Source organism: Amaranthus tricolor, chromosome 14 (assembly GCF_026212465.1).
Source record: "Amaranthus tricolor cultivar Red isolate AtriRed21 chromosome 14, ASM2621246v1, whole genome shotgun sequence".
Lineage (NCBI taxonomy): Eukaryota > Viridiplantae > Streptophyta > Magnoliopsida > Caryophyllales > Amaranthaceae > Amaranthus > Amaranthus tricolor.
In genome coordinates this window covers 6,969,385-6,985,245 of record NC_080060.1, presented here as the reverse complement: position 1 = coordinate 6,985,245, position 15,861 = coordinate 6,969,385, and the positions used below count along the sequence as shown (strand labels likewise).

The 15,861-nt window shown below is 34.3% G+C and overlaps 1 protein-coding gene across 6 annotated transcripts; it reads right to left on the bottom strand.

Moving 5' to 3' along the window:
- Positions 1-402: 402 nt before the first annotated feature.
- Positions 403-4,863, bottom strand: LOC130800502 (pentatricopeptide repeat-containing protein At4g22760). 6 transcript variants are annotated; one of them, XM_057664078.1, is made up of 4 exons: positions 4,453-4,861; positions 4,153-4,216; positions 3,114-3,181; positions 403-2,463 (listed from the first exon to the last, which is right to left on the bottom strand). In XM_057664078.1, the coding sequence occupies exon 4, from the start codon at positions 2,279-2,281 to the stop codon at positions 560-562; it is 1,722 nt and encodes a 573-aa protein (XP_057520061.1). In that variant the 5' UTR covers positions 2,282-2,463; positions 3,114-3,181; positions 4,153-4,216; positions 4,453-4,861; the 3' UTR covers positions 403-559. The 6 variants fall into 6 exon arrangements, 5 of the variants coding, with proteins under 5 accessions (XP_057520061.1, XP_057520060.1, XP_057520064.1 ...); XM_057664077.1 differs by lacking the exon at positions 3,114-3,181; XM_057664081.1 differs by lacking the exon at positions 4,453-4,861 and having other exon boundaries at positions 4,153-4,253.
- Positions 4,864-15,861: the final 10,998 nt, after the last annotated feature.

Below are 15,861 nucleotides of genomic sequence, written 5' to 3'. Positions count from 1 at the left end.
TTTTTAATAAACTAACTTTTGTCATATATTTGCTCACAGCAAACTAAAACAAAGGTTGGATTATTCATAGCAAACTAAGAGCAAATATTGAATCATTAGAAAATAATTTAAAAATGAGATTATTTATAGTGAACGAGCAAAAGGTTAGATTATTAATGTCAATTTTCTTTATATTTATTCGATATTCATACTATATTTGAGTTTAAGTTCAAGTTAGTGCAGAAGCGAATCTAGCCTAATTTAATGTTATCAACTAACAGCATTTAACAAATTATATCTCTACATATGCTAATAAAGGTACTTGTTAAGTTGGTTAAAATATTAATGTGTGACAGGCTGACAACATTGTCCTAGGACCTAGGTTCAAGTTCACCATTATTTTTTAAAACAACACTTAATATATTGACATCATTTGATTTTATTTTGAATCCGTCTGTAAGTTCGTGAACAAAAAAGCAGCTTAACAGAAGAATACATCACTGTCAAGTAAACTGCATATGAGAATACAACTTCACTTTGTAAATGTGTAATCACAATTTAGAAAATGTCAATGTTTTTTTTATAGCCAACTACAACCAGGAATCCTTGCCAAACCCACATGCTTTAAATTCTTCTTCAATTTATCAACATCATCCCACCTATCATTCAATGTGTAGGTATTCGCAAGAAGCGACGAATAGCCAGCTTTATCGCTCTCTAATTCGAAACACATTTGTGCTGCAATCTCGGCAAGCTCAATATTATTATGTAGCCTGCAGGCAAGAAGCAAGGCACCCCAAACGCCAGAATGAGGTGGAATCGGCATGTTCTTGATCAGATCATATGCTTCTTCCAACCTTCCAGCCCTTCCGAGGAGATCAACCATGATTGCGTATTGATCAGTAGAAGGCATCAGCCCGAATTTCCTTATCAAATTAAAGCAATGATAGCCCTTTTCAATGAGGCCGGCATGACTATAAGCAGTCAAAATTCCCGTAAAAGTGATTAAATTCGGGGAAATATTGGCATCTATCATCTCTTGAAATAACTTGAAAGCATCGTGAGGCTTACCGTTTATCCCACATCCTAGTATCATAGCAGTATACGCAACTACATCTTTCTTAGCCAAGCCATGGAACAACTCGTAAGCCTTGTCAATGCTTCCGCACTTGGCGTATAGGTCGAGTAATGCTGTCGCCAAATGATCGTCCAATTCAATCCCGAGTCTTCTCATGTACAACTCTATCCAAGAGCCGTAATCTAAGTCTCCTAGCTGAGCACAAGCAGATATGACACTAGCCAAAGTCATTTTGTCGGGTTGATCAACTAATTCACTCCCAACCATGTCTTTGAACAATTGGATTGCTTCCTTTGGTCTGCTATTTTGAGCATAGCAGGCAATCATTGAATTGAAAGACGGCACATCTTTTTTCGGCATATCAAGAAACAGTTTGTGAGCAGCGTCAACATCTCCACATTTTGAGTAACCGGATATAAGAGTTATCAAAGAAATGCTGTTCCTCCGCGGCATAGCATCAAAAAAGCTACGTGCCATTTTAATATTCCCGCAGTCCACATAGCCACTAATCATGGCATTCCATGAAGCCGAATTTCTATCAGACATCTGTTGGAATAAGAGATACGCCTTGTCCATAACTCCTGATCTTGTATAGCCAGAAAGCATCGAGTTCCAAGAAACAATATCTTTGACTGGCATCTTGTTGAATAACTGTGTAGCCATTGACAAATCTCTAGACTTCAGATATCCAGCCAGCAGGGAATTCCAAGAAACAACATTCTTGTCGCTTATCTCGTCAAAAAGTTTCTTAGCAGCCTTCATATCACCCAATTTAGCATAAAAATCCAAAAGTGCTGTTTTCACATACACACTCTGAAAGATTTTATATTTGTGTGCCTGTGCATGGATGGATACACCTCCATCCTTGTTAGAGATACGAGCACATGATCTCAAAGACGATGAGAGTGAAAATGTACTAGGATGTATTCCTGACCTTTGCATTTGAACATGAAGAGAAAATGCCTCTCTGAATAGTCCATGTTGGGCAAAGGAACGTATAACACAAGACCAAGAAAAGCAGTCAGGGTGCTTCAGGTAACGGAGGATTGTTTGGATGTAATGAACAACAGTTGGAGTAAAATTGCGAATAGATGTTATTAAGTGGCAGACTAACTCAGTCTCAAGATCACCAAGACTGTTAACAACAAGCTGAGCATGGAGTTGTTTTGCCTGATTCACCGTCAAACACTTGCTCAATATTGTATTCACTTGAGAGAGAGGCATGCATAAAATACAGCTAAAAGTACCAATATCATTTCAAAACATTCCAACAAATGACTTTAATACATTTTTTAAATTCAAAAAAATCTCAATTTCCATAGCTTCTTAATTTTGATCTTCTACGACAACCCCATTTCCACTGTCTCGGAAAGTCCCATATCTGAAGAGATTGACAGAACTACATCCTGGATGTCCCCCATCAAAAAACAGCAGTTAAGAAAAAAAAAAAAAGAAAAAAAACAAAGAGCAAACACAAGTAAATGACACGCTGAAGGAAGAGATGGAAAGCAAAAACACATGGAAGAATAGACTATCAACTATTACTTTTTGGTAAGAAAAATAATTATGATTGATAAAAATACAAAACAATGCATCCTAAATCATTCACGAAGCAGGAAAGACTTCTAGGAAGAACCTTTGCACCCCGTAGAAGCAAAGGGTTATAAACATATGATAATACTAATAATAATAATAATAATAATAATAATAATAATAATAAGGCTAAGTTAAAGTTGTAAATAAGTAGAGACAGATTGTGACTCCGTGAGCTACTCGAGATTGTCTGTCTTGATCTATCAAAACTCTGAATGTAATCGTGCCTGATCAAGACAAGGGGTTATGCTCAGCTATTCGTGATTTTTTTCCAGATTTTTTTTTAGTTTCCATTAAATATTTTTCATTATAATTAATATATATTGAGAAAATGCAATTCATCCCTAAATGTAGATGTTCGACATATATTACGTGTATGAAACATAGAAAATGATGTGGAGAACATAGTTTAAAATAAATATGTGGTGGCAAAAAATCAGTAAGGGGAGATATTTTGGCGTACCCAGTGGAACCATTTGGTTAATTGGTCCACAATTGATGAATTTTATCATTGTTGGAGAGTCATTGTTTCTGCATGAGATAGGAGAAATAAAAAGACTGTCCTCAACATAATGAGAACTTGGATGCAACATAAAGAGAAATTTGTGGTTCATGGATGAATAATTATGCATAAAAGAATAAATCTAACTCTATTGCTCATAGGCCATAGCAATCAATCTCCTAATCTAACCATACAACTAAATCCATTTAATATCTCCATAATTTCATTTATAATGTAAAGCCACATACACATTCAACATTTCTCATTAACAAACTCGGCTCGAAATCCCAAACTAATACGATGAACCCACAATCCCAACTAACGTATACAACTCATGAACAAATTAACAATTCAACTAAACCTCCATATTTAAACATGTTTAACTCATAACCAAACCACTAAAACAATTCATATTTCTTATCCAACAAGATCAACTAATAATCCAGTCCAACAAACACACGTCATGATCCAGGTAACTGAAATCCCAAGTTCATTATCATAATCATATTTTAATTAATCTATATCAATCTCTAATTTAAATTCACTTTCGTCTGTCCAATTTTGATGTTAAACACTGATTGGAAAAACTATGCTAAGTTCATATTAACTATTTCATACTCATTTATTTAATCTCCCTTTCACTATTAACATATCAAATGCAAATTTCACATCTCAATTCACTTCCAAATACATTTCACAACAAGATTGCCATCATTCTACTAAGTTTACAAACAAGTTCCACCTACTAATTCCATATACATTTTAGCCAATTTAGACAAACGACTTATGTACATCCATTCATAACAAAACAATTCAATCGATACTAAGCTTATTTTTGCTTCAAGTTCGAAATGACACTTAACAACATTATCAACATCATTAGCATTTCATACCACTTTTCATCAATTACTCATTTGCAAAATTAAACAAATAATTATACTTTCTATCTAAACCTAATTTAATTTGAGCTCAATAAAGTAGGTTTTAGGTGGGGGTGTACCTCAAGATTGTTGAAAAAACTTTGATGGAGGTGAATGACGAAGGAGCAGCTTTGTCTTTTATATCTGGTGATTGAGATGAGATTCAACAAGATTATCGAAACTAGCTTAGACTTAGTAATCAAGTTGCAAAACAGTGAAAAAGGCATCAATTTCAGTAAAGCCCTAACTTAATTTGGGGGTTTGAATAATTTGGAGAATAAGTGAGAGTCATCAAGATTAGAATTACATTGAAAGTGAAACTCTTGAAATGAATATAAAGAATCAAATCAAAATTGATAAAAACAAGGAATTAGGAGTACCAAGAAGAAGATGGAGAACCATGAGATGTTGAGTAAAGGTATGATGAATGAACAAGATGTGGCTCGGCCTCACAGCTGGCAGCAGATGGCAGATAGTGGTGGGGCAGCTTCTGGCGGTGGCAGAGATGGCAGAGGAGAGGAGTGGGCAAGGCTGGGTAGCAGGGGTTGGTTGATGGTGAGTGATTGTGTTGGTGTTAGCAGGTGGCGACAAGGGCGGAGCGGGGCGGGGCTGTTGGTGGTGGAAACTGGTGAAAGGCACGGCTGATATGGGTGGCGGTGTGGGGGTCGACGGGTTCTACTAGCTGGGTTGCCAAGCCAAGGGGTGGGGTTTTGGGTTAGCACAGGAGAGCATAGGGCATTATTATATTTCGCCCCTTTTTTAATTATGTCGCGACCTTTTTTTTTTATTGAAATTCCAATATTAATTTTTATGAAATTTCACAACCTTATCTCGTTAGTCTCTCTTTAAGAAAACTCTCTGAACTAAAATTCAATATCGAAACACCATGACAAGTGAAAATAATCACCAAAATGATTCGGTAGCATATATATAACAATTGTTAATTTCAAAAAAAATGCTTGAGTTAAAAATTAATACATATTCACTCTTTTGGCTATAACTTTTGATAGGAAAATTACATAATTGCAATGTTTACGGCATTAGAAGCTAGACTTCAAGATCTTTTCAATGATATATTATATGCCCAATTCCAATAATCAAACAAGAAATGACGATCGTTTAAAGTTTGTTTGTGTTGAAATTTGATACATGTTCAATCTTTTGGGCATAACTTTTTATACAAAAATCGTACTAATGTAAAGTTTACGCTATTAGAAACTAGACTTCAAGAGCTTTTCAATGACATATTATGTGGCCAATTTCGACAACCGAGCGAGAAATGACGACCGTTTAAAATTTGCAGGGATTTTTAACATTTACACACGCGCGACCTGACCGTGGTAGGGTTGCGTAAATCGTGCGACCGGACCGCGGTATGGTCGCGTAAAACTTGCGACCGGACCGTGGTGGAGTCACGCATTTACGCGACCATACCGCAGTCCGGGCGCGTGTTTTACGCAACCATGCCGTGGTCCAGTCGCGCGCGATCGGATGTTAGAAATTACTGCAAACTTTTAATGATTGTCATGTCTCGCTTGATTGTCAGAATTGGGCATATAATATGTTATTGGAAAGCTCTTGAAATTTAGTTTCTAATGCTGTAAACTTTGCATTAATATGATTTTTGTATAAAAAGTTATACCCAAAAGATTGAACATATATCAAATTTCAGCACAAAGCAAACTTTAAACGATCATTATTTCTCGCTCAGTTATTCAAATCGAGCATATAATATCACTGGAAAGATCTTGAAGTCTATGTTCTAATTTCGCGAACATTGCAGTAATGTGATTTTTCTATCAAAAGTTTTGGCGAAAAGAGTTATCATGTATCAAATTTTAATACAAAAGGTGTGGTTAGGTTTATTTTTCAATTTAAAAAAATTGTTTTCTTTTTTAAATTAATATTTTTTATTTACATTAATTATTATTATTAATAAATTTAGTTTAGTAATAATAATGGTTGATTTCATAATTAAAAATAGATTTAAGGGCATTTAGTAATTTCATTAAAAAAGTGGCGAACTTTAAAAATTAGGATAAATTAATTATATGAATCCTTCATATTGTAAGATGGGAGAACTACTTTATTTCTTTTTTATCTATCTATTATTTATTATTATTATTATTATTATTATTATTATTATTATTATTATTATTATTATTATTATTATTATTATAATTATTATTGCTTAATAAGAAATTGAAATGTGTAAATCATAAATTGGTGTAACTGCAATACTACTTTTAATTTGTTACTTAAAATGAATTGTTTGAAGAAAAGAAAACAATTATAACAAATACAAACCTTGATTTTTTAAATAGTAATAAGAGCTTTAAATAATAATATTAATTCAAACTTTAACTTATATATAATAAAAAATGCAAACAAAAACATTTTACTAAACTTTGTTTAAAACATAATTTAAGGTGCTTATTGTGATGTCTCAGTAATGTATGGACTATGGAAGAAGAGTCTAAATAATTAACCCAATTGTTGTTTATATTTTAGACATCTAATATAAAGATTAAAGACCCAAATTCTCAAATAAAATGATATATTAGATCGATTTAATGTACACTTACTCCCTTAAAATAATCACTTATTTCTTACTCCCTTAAAATAATCACTTATTTTTTAATTTATTTTAAAAGAAAAATAATTACCTATTTTTAAAGGGTAAATTTGAGAATTTAATTAATTATATGTCAAAGTTCAACAACTATAACTGAAAAAACTTGGCGTTTCCTCCTGAAACGTATAAAAACAGATCAATTTTGTTCGCGTCTGCCATGAATACACCGATTTCGTCTACATCTTCAAGTCTTCAATCTCACTTACTTACTGCAATTTTCAAATATATACACAGAGTGCTTGCCATTGATTAGAGGGAAAGCTTGAGGGGTTATTCGTGGGAGGAAGAGTATGTGGAGCCTCTTCGCATGGCTGATTTCCTTCTTTGTCATCATTGCCCTCTTGGTCATTGTCGTCTACCAGGTGAGTTCCTTTCTCTTTCTCCCTCAATTCCAATTCTGGAAAACCTATTTTTTTTTTCTTGTTTTGGTTCAATTTTAGATTACTTGAATTTTGACATTTTAATTGAAAAAATTGTATTTTCCCCCTTGTTAGGGAATTAAAGTCTGATTTTGATTATTTTAACTTGTTAGATATTTGGATGTTGAATACTTGCTTGTTCCCAATTGAGAATTTGTACGTTTATAGTTTTGCTATGATTTCTGGCTTAAACTAGATTATAGGTTGATTTGGAAAAGGAAAACTGATGGATAGATATGAGTGGAGGATTGAGATGGTGGGTGTTTGATTCTTCTTTTTTGAATTGCAACTAAATTATAGGTAAATTATGTAACAAAATGCTGCTAACTTGGTAGTAATTTCTTACATGTATTTTTTCAAGAATATTTGACTACATTTGATGTATCATGTATCTTTCTCCTCATTGTGGACAGACTTTGAATTGTGTGATTAATTTGATTGATTGAACCAGTGTTACCTACTTTCCCAAGCCCCTATGAATTGTTTTTTGGTAAATGGAACTGTTAGGCCAAGTACCAAATTACCAGGTGATGGAGGTGATTTCAGTCACCTAATAACCTAGCCCAATCAATGGCATGCACCATAAAGGGATTGGATGGGGATGCATAGGTATTGTGTGGAAATTTGTTATGAAGATTCAAAAGAAGCCAAGATAGGGAGTGCACACAAGAGCTCAAATCAGGCGGGGGCAGTCAGCTTCTGGTGCGTTTTTTCACATTTGCGCTATGAAGGACACGTCATGTTCTTCACGGAATATTCTACTGATTTTGTGGGCTATTGTAAGAGGCTAAAATCACTATTAGGTTATTGTGGTCGCTAATACAAAGTGAGAGATAGGGTTTAGAACATCTGTAGCAGCTAATAAAAACAAGAGGACTCACCATCTCATTTTTTGTTCTCATTTATGTAATTTTTTTGACGGTGTTTGCAATCAAGGTTTAATTGGAAACAACCTTTTTGTTATTCCTAGTGTAAGACTATATGTTAAACTCTACTAAACCGAGCGAGAACCGTTGGGCATTAGGGTAATTGCATGTTATTGTCGATAATAGTTTCAATTATAGTTTCACTTGCTTCCTTGTGTAAGGCTAGTATATTAAGCTTTTCACTTTATTTTCTTGTTTAAGATATTTAAATCATGTGTTGTTATTTTTTCACTATTGTCTTTAATGCATATCGTACTTGCTCAATTCAAATCTTAGTAAATCATTGTTTCTCACCCACTTTTCTTGCAGTATTGAATTAATAAATTACTTCCTCCACTTATAATGTTTCATAACGCTGTTTGGTGCACATTTCAATTCTAGAGCAAAACTATCGATAGACATGGCATAATAGTTGAAGTATATTCAACTAGACAATTAATGAGTCATGTTGATTTTTTAAGGATGGACTTGTGTGTGTGTGTATTTTGATGATTGTTTTTGCATTCATCATCAGTTATAGAGTTTTGGACCCATAAAATATTTTTCCACGAGACTCCAATACTGTTTTACTTGAATGAGCTTTTGAATATGACTTAGTAGTAATACATCGTTGATAAAATTTAATTAACTAAACAAAGATTTGTTATGGTTGACAAATTCTTACCAATTAATAATAGATAAGTCACAATTGACCAATTTTCATCAATCACATATTACCAAACTTGATCATAATGGCAAAATTTATTAATTAAATAAATGACATAATGGATCAGGTGTCCATTGTGCGTGCTATCTAGACTACAACTTTGTTTAAGTTTCTTTTTATAGAGTGAGATATCTCAAAGCCTTTAAGGTTTAATTAGTCAGTGTCAGGATTTTTGTGTTTTCTGTTGTCAGTCTTGTCCTGGTCTTAAGATTGAACAATATGGTCCATTTGACAGTTCAGATCAATTGAAGATGCAACTTCAAAACTATTGCGAGTATAGCAAAATTGGAGTATACATGGACATACTTGTGCCTTGTGTGGAAGGCACTAAGGTCTATGTCTGTCTAGAAGTCTGTAAAATGTGAAACAAAACTAAGAATTTGTCTCTTCGGTTGTGGAAACTGTAGCTCTAAGTTTGTCCTTTTAATTGCAGTGATATGGAAATGGTATCAAATGTGTAACAAAATTCCATTATGCAAATTCCATTACTCCAATGCCATTAAGTAGCTTGTACTTAAGCTCACACTTAGGCGGGGTTTGGAGGAATCTGATTTATGCAACCAGAAACTTACCTTGTAAAAACAATAAAAACAAAAGATTGCTTTTACTGAACCTTAAGAGCAAACATCATTTGCAGCATCACATGAATAAGAGATACATTTTACTACCTAATATAATATAGTTTTTGTCATGCATTTTAATCTGAAACCAAATAACAAAAATTTTTGGCTCAAAAGAGAGGAATAATCATAGTCCGTTATGAGTAGGAATGTTTCATGCCCCTTGCTATAAAGATGTGGAAAACCATTGCGGACCAGCATATCCTTGTCTCATCTGGTTCCCTTGTTTTGGATATTTGTATTATTTGAGAGTGATTAATAGATATGTAGACTTTTTTGCTGCTTCCTTTGTGAGTATCTCCGTATCTTCCATGAGATATCCTTTATAAAATTTACATATTTGGAGCCTTATTTTTCATCTGATGGCTATTAACCTTTAAGCAGAATTGATTCTTTAATATTCTGTCTTTTTATTTTTCTGATGCTGATTTTGATGTAGAGGTCATATACCTTATGATTTATTGTTTTCAAACACAGAACATGAGATGTTTTGCAACCTGGATCTGTGGTATAGCTGCACATGAACCTATTACTAGAGAGTCTAATTGATCTTTCTTCTGGTTTAATGCATCAAATAGTTTCTTGTTTTAAAAGAAGTTGTAGGGTGTCTCTTCATAACATAAATTTTGTTGTAATGCGTCAGTGATGATCTTGATGTTTTTCATTTTTTGTTTTTAAAATTTTTTTACTTAATTTTTAGAAATTTCTTGCAGCTTAGTTGCTTGGCAGATCTAGAGTTTGATTACATCAATCCATATATTCCGCAACTCAGATAAACCAAGTGATCTTTCCAGAATTTATAATACAAGGAGGACTTTGCCTCCTTTTTCTTCTAACGGGTCATTGGTTTATGGCACTTTTATGTGTCCCGTACCTTTACTACAACATCAAAACTTAAGCATTGATGCAAGTATGCAACTCTAGTTTTCTTTTCTTTTTTTTTTCTCTCCCTGATTTCTTATTTGGTGTATGGGGTCCTTGCATCTGTTTGTCTCAAATGCATTTCTTGTGTTATGTTATTTTTGTTGAATTATTCTTTTATACATACAAATGTGATGTATTTTCAATCAAAGAGTTGCATGTCTCATTTCTTAAGGTGGTTGTCCATTAGTCTTTACTTGAAATTTGAAAGAACGGGTCTGAATAGGGAAATTTCTTTTCACAATATGCATTTTAGTTCATTGTTCACAATTGAAAATTTTGTTACTCTGAAATACTAACTTAACTTTTCCGAAAATTTCATACAAGTCTTGTCCTATCTCGAATTCCAATTATTCAAAGCTATGTTTGTGTGTAGTCCATTATGTCTTTATATAAACCTGGTACTTGCATTGAGTAATTTATGGATTACTTTGCTTTGTTTGGACCTGTCCCAAAAATTGAAGCTAATAATAGAATGTTCCCACCGTGGAAGATAAATCATATGTAGCCTTTTATTGGTTTACTGTCAAGTATTCTACTGTGATAGGGAAATATAGTGAAATTAGATGTTATGAGCTATATTACATGACTTGGTAAGGAGTTTCAGACACGACATATTTCAAAGCATGTGATACGACATGGTTTGAAAATTTGGACTTGGGCACATGCACACAACTAGTACGTTTTAAAAATATGATATGCTCCTAATTTTGAAAAAATGTTTTTCAAGCTATGAGTGCAATAGTATCTATATTCTATATGCATTCAAGAAATTTTGACCTATTGCATTTTGTGATTCTACTCACTTTGTATCAACAATTTTTTCTTCAACTCTTCGCTATGGACTTGAAGATTGTCAGAACTAATATGTGTTTTAAGCTTGTAGGCCACAATTGTGTGAAAAAGTGGCTTTTAAAATTCATTGAAAATGGCGTCATGAAATGTTGAGATGGTTTATATTGACCCATATTTGTTTTGCTTTAAGTGCTAACAGTAAATATATGGCTCTTGATTTTTCTGTGTCTCTCGTTAATTCCCCATTCTTCTTTCATAAGGATATGGGACCAAGAAGAAATGTACTATCCTCTCCCCTTTTTTTTCCTGTGCGGAAGGGAGAGGGTTTTATTTTTGGAATTTTGGAGTTGCTGCCTATGTTTTACTTTTATGATTTCGATTCTGTGGTTGAATTGAGAATGTAGGTGTCTAATCGTGTGGCTATTATCCACTATACTAAGTATGTTTTAAGCTTTCAGGCTTTTCATGAGGGGATGATAACGTGTAAGTTTGTAACTGCACATATTGGGGCTTGGAATCCCTTGTTAGACCTATTTAGTTATTATGTTGAATATTAATTGCAGCCGATTGGTTTGAGGACTCAGAGTGGTTTGTAACCCTAGGACGGGATATACAGGGTTGATGATGATGATGTAACCCTAGTGCTGAACCTAAGTTGTTGAATTAAGAACAAACATCTCCAATGTAGAGGAGATTGCTCAAGAAAATGGGCATGCTATTCTATACGAAGATGAATTTGGATACTTAGTTGCGCAAGTAATAGCTTGCATTGATGAGGTCTTGGATGGGCAAGCAATGGCTCAGTGAGCCATAGAGATGATAGATTGATGTGGGTGCTATGGGCAATTGCTTGGAAACATGCTTGGGGAGCCAAGTAATGAGTGATCTGTGGACATGTACTGGGCTAGCACCATTGCTACTCTAGCGAGCAAACATAGGGCCAGCAGACAGTGAGTGCAGGGACAGCTTGCTCGGGCAAGCACTAGGCTTGCTCAGGCTAGAAAATGTTGTCAGGGACTCAGTTTTGATGTTTCCCGTTCGTGAAAGACTTCAGGGATTCCTAGAATTGATTCCTTGGGTTTATAGAAAGGGCTTCCAAGACCAGAAGGGGAGCATGGGAAAAGACAAGCATCTTCACCATTAGATAGAAAGTGAAGTGCTTTTACTGAGAGGAAACTCAAATGGAGTGAAAAACAAATATAGAGAGTGTTTGAATGAGAGTACTTAATGTAATTCTTTAATTATCATCGAGTAAAATAAATTATTTGATTTAGAGGGAGGAGGGTACCTTAGTACCCATGAATCACTTGTATTGTGTCTTGCTTGCATTGTTTGCCGAGTGTATTGGCTTTGTTTCTTCTTCCTCATATTCATCTTTTCTTTAATTAGTGTGTCTAATTTCACAAAATAGGCTTATCAAAAGCTTATCCTGAAGTGATATCAGCTTAACTGTGCTAGTATTAACTGCTCCCATTTCCCTGCCCTTTATTCCAAGCAAACGAGTTAGATAATTGCACATGCTCCATTGTTACCCCGTTAACTTTCAAATGAACAGATACACCAAGTGGTCAACTGCTTCTGATTTAATGTTATTCTTCAACTAAAACAATCTCTTATTTATAATTTTAAGCTAGTCTCATTGTTCTTTGTTTATAGGTACATGGACAACCAACACCTGGTTGATGTGACCGAGATTTTTAATCTATTAAATTGGGAAAAGAAGAAGCATCTCATCAAACTAGGATATCTTTTGTTCATCCTCTTCCTTTCATTATTCTGGTATGACGGTTGCTCTAGCATTATAATGTAAATCATCGTCTATTGTCTGAATCTAATAAATTTCTTTAATGTTTCAGGATGTTTTGGACTACATTGGATGATGATTAACACTACTAGGGTATGATTACGTTTGATCTTTGCAAAGCCTTGCAATATTTTGACCGACTTGTGGCCTGACGTAGCACCTATTTTCCTGCTACTGCTACTATATGAAGTGTTTCTGGCTTTGGCTACAAGCTCACTAGACGCTCACTTGATTATTGTTAAATGAAATGGAACATTTGGGTATCTCTTTTCTTTTGCCATCGACATTTTTCTATGCGTAAATGATGAAGCCCTTTTCCCACTTATTTCCTTCTTTCTTTTCCTGTTTATGTATATTCTGTCTCTAGCCTAGGCAATAATGCCTTTGGCTCGTAATGTAAGTACTTCAATCTATTCCATTTTAGGATTTGGGCAAGCTCCAAATTATTATTAAAGTCGATCTGTCGAGATTTTTTGGCAAGGACTCATGCCTCCCTAGTCCTTTACCTATACCATCATGAGCTGAGGGTCTTATATGAACTCAGTGCATATTGTGCACCAACCTTGTTTTAAGGAGTGTGAATTAGAAAGTGTAATAAAGTGGTGCGTACTAAAAATATTGTAGACTGAATCCAGTTTAGACTTATACTAATGTTATTATTGGGACTAGTTTTAGCTTTTATTGCGACAATAAGCATGCTTGCTTAGCTTGTGGTATTAATGAACCTGAGAATCGAGTCTCTGTTCTAGTTGTGGACTTGTGCCTTCACGCTATTGGGTAACATTTGCAATTTTTGTCGTGCTTATTGTGTTAAAATTTTTAGCCATATCTTGCATTTCTAGGCTACTTGGTATGCTCCAAAAAAACAGGTGATTACCAGCAACTATGCAAAAGACTGAACGAAATTGCCGCAGATCTAAAATATTAATCAATATGATATATATCCTAAGATAAGATTCAAAGCACTGCCTCAGATCTTCCTCAAATGCCATCTTGAAGATGTGAAATGTTGTTCCCAATCCCGCGAGTAAAGGATGTCGAACTTCATCCCTAAGAATAGGAACATTGGGTGTGTACATTGCAGCATTGACAAGGGAAGCTACAGCAACTGGAACTCATCTTATTCAACTAGATGTGTATCCTCAACCCTCTATTGGTGAGTTCATGTATTTACATTTATAGCCTTAGGTCTAGGAATAATCATAGCTCCAAAATCCTATTGGACCCGTCCTAAACTTTAGGGTCTGGCCCAATAATTTGAGACTCAATGGGTTTGGGTTTGGATCTGGGGGTCTGGGTCTGAATTTTAAGAAATAAATGAGTTTTAGGTGTTTAGGTTCAATTCTTCAAACCTAAATCTGACCAAATTTGCTCTCCAAAGATGTTTTAGACCCAGATTCGCTCTAGACTCGCCTTAGACTCGTTCTAGCCCCTCCTAGGAAAAATTGTTGCTATGAATTTTCCAAGTTTTCGAAAAAAAAATTTTGGAAAGGGGAGCATGATGGAGATCCTAGTCCATCACCTATGAAGATTCTATATATAGTTGCAATGGAGGTTCAACCTCTAATGTTCTCTTACTGAACTCTAACTCAAATATCTTGCATGTTAATTAAGTAAGCTTTATTTTAATCCAAGAAAATAGGATGTAATTTTATATTTAATTCTTGCTATGTTTGTTTTCCATAACAAAGTCCACTAGAGTCTTTTGATTAATTCCTTAGGACCCATTTGATTGCTTGAATGTTTCCTTAACATCATTTTTGTTTCATGTCTTCAATTTCTAAATTCTATGTTAGGTTTAAAGTTTTGAGTCTGTATTTGTAATGGAGATAAAAAAATTAAACTCATATCAAGTTGGATTAAAGGTAAGGCGCAAAGTTTACCAACGAGGGAAGTACAAGAAGTAACTTTATGATGAAGGCGTCAATACACAAAATCTAAATCCAAATCAATGCTAAGGAAGGTCCATAAAAGTTGAGAATAGTCTGAGGCTTGAAATTTTTGGCTATCCAAAAAATGAAGTTACCCGTTTGACCCGCAACATAAATAGAAGGTCAAGTTCTACAAAAAAAAATCATAAAATACGGGTCGGTTACTGACTTGCCTTAATCGGGTCGGGTTATGGGCCAAAATTTTAATTGAAGCGGGTATTTGGTGACCCGCTTAAAAAAACAAATACCCTTTTAGGCTGTGTAGTGTGTAGTGCTATTATTTTTCAGGTTTCTTTCTCAATTTCTCATTTACTGTATTTTCAATTTTTACATTTGATCTGTCTTAATTGGATTATTCGTTCTTTTTACATCTTCCATCTCTTTAATCTAACCTCTATTAAGTCTTAACATTATTTCAAAAAAAAAAAAAAATCTTAACATTATTAACATCCCTCTCCCCTCTCTTGGTTCATTCTCCCTTCCCTTTTTTAATACCATTTTAACTCATCTATCTGCATCACTTTACCCTTATACTCTCAATATCAATTAATTTTCGTTTCTCCATTTTCACATTTTCAGTTATTACTCTAATCAATCCTATTGCAGCTGACTTTGGGAAGAAGCTGGGTTTGATTTTTCATGGCTGCGACTTATTCTTACTCATACTTCTAGACACAAAAATTGGCACATAAATTAACAATAAAATCAGTCTAAAAAATCAAAAATAAAACCGGGTTTCTGGTGTCCCAACCTGACTTTTTCGGGTACCCAAAATTCGGATACCCGCATTAATTGGACCAAGACACGGGCCGTTAAGAAAAGGTACCTGACTAATCGGGTATCCGGCTTTCCGGATACTCGAAATGTCGGATACCCGCTAATGAACACCTCTAATGAAGACTTATTCTCAAGACATGTAAATAGAAATCAAGCTTAAAAGGAAGGAGCGAAAATAAAAATCTTTTGGATATCCTAAAAACAATTAATGTCGTCTAAATTCAAATTTAATAAGCAATAAAAAGTCTATCCTAG

What these genes read in the sequence shown, in the direction of transcription:
- LOC130800502 (XM_057664076.1), bottom strand. Translation starts at nt 4,299, where the DNA reads ATGCCTTTTTCACTGTTTTGCAACTTGATTACTAAGTCTAAGCTAGTT. An exon ending in GTTTTTTCAACAATCTTGAG is followed by an intron (nt 2,228 to 4,152) that starts GTACACCCCCAC and finishes ACGGTGAATCAG; the next exon opens with GCAAAACAACTCCATGCTCA.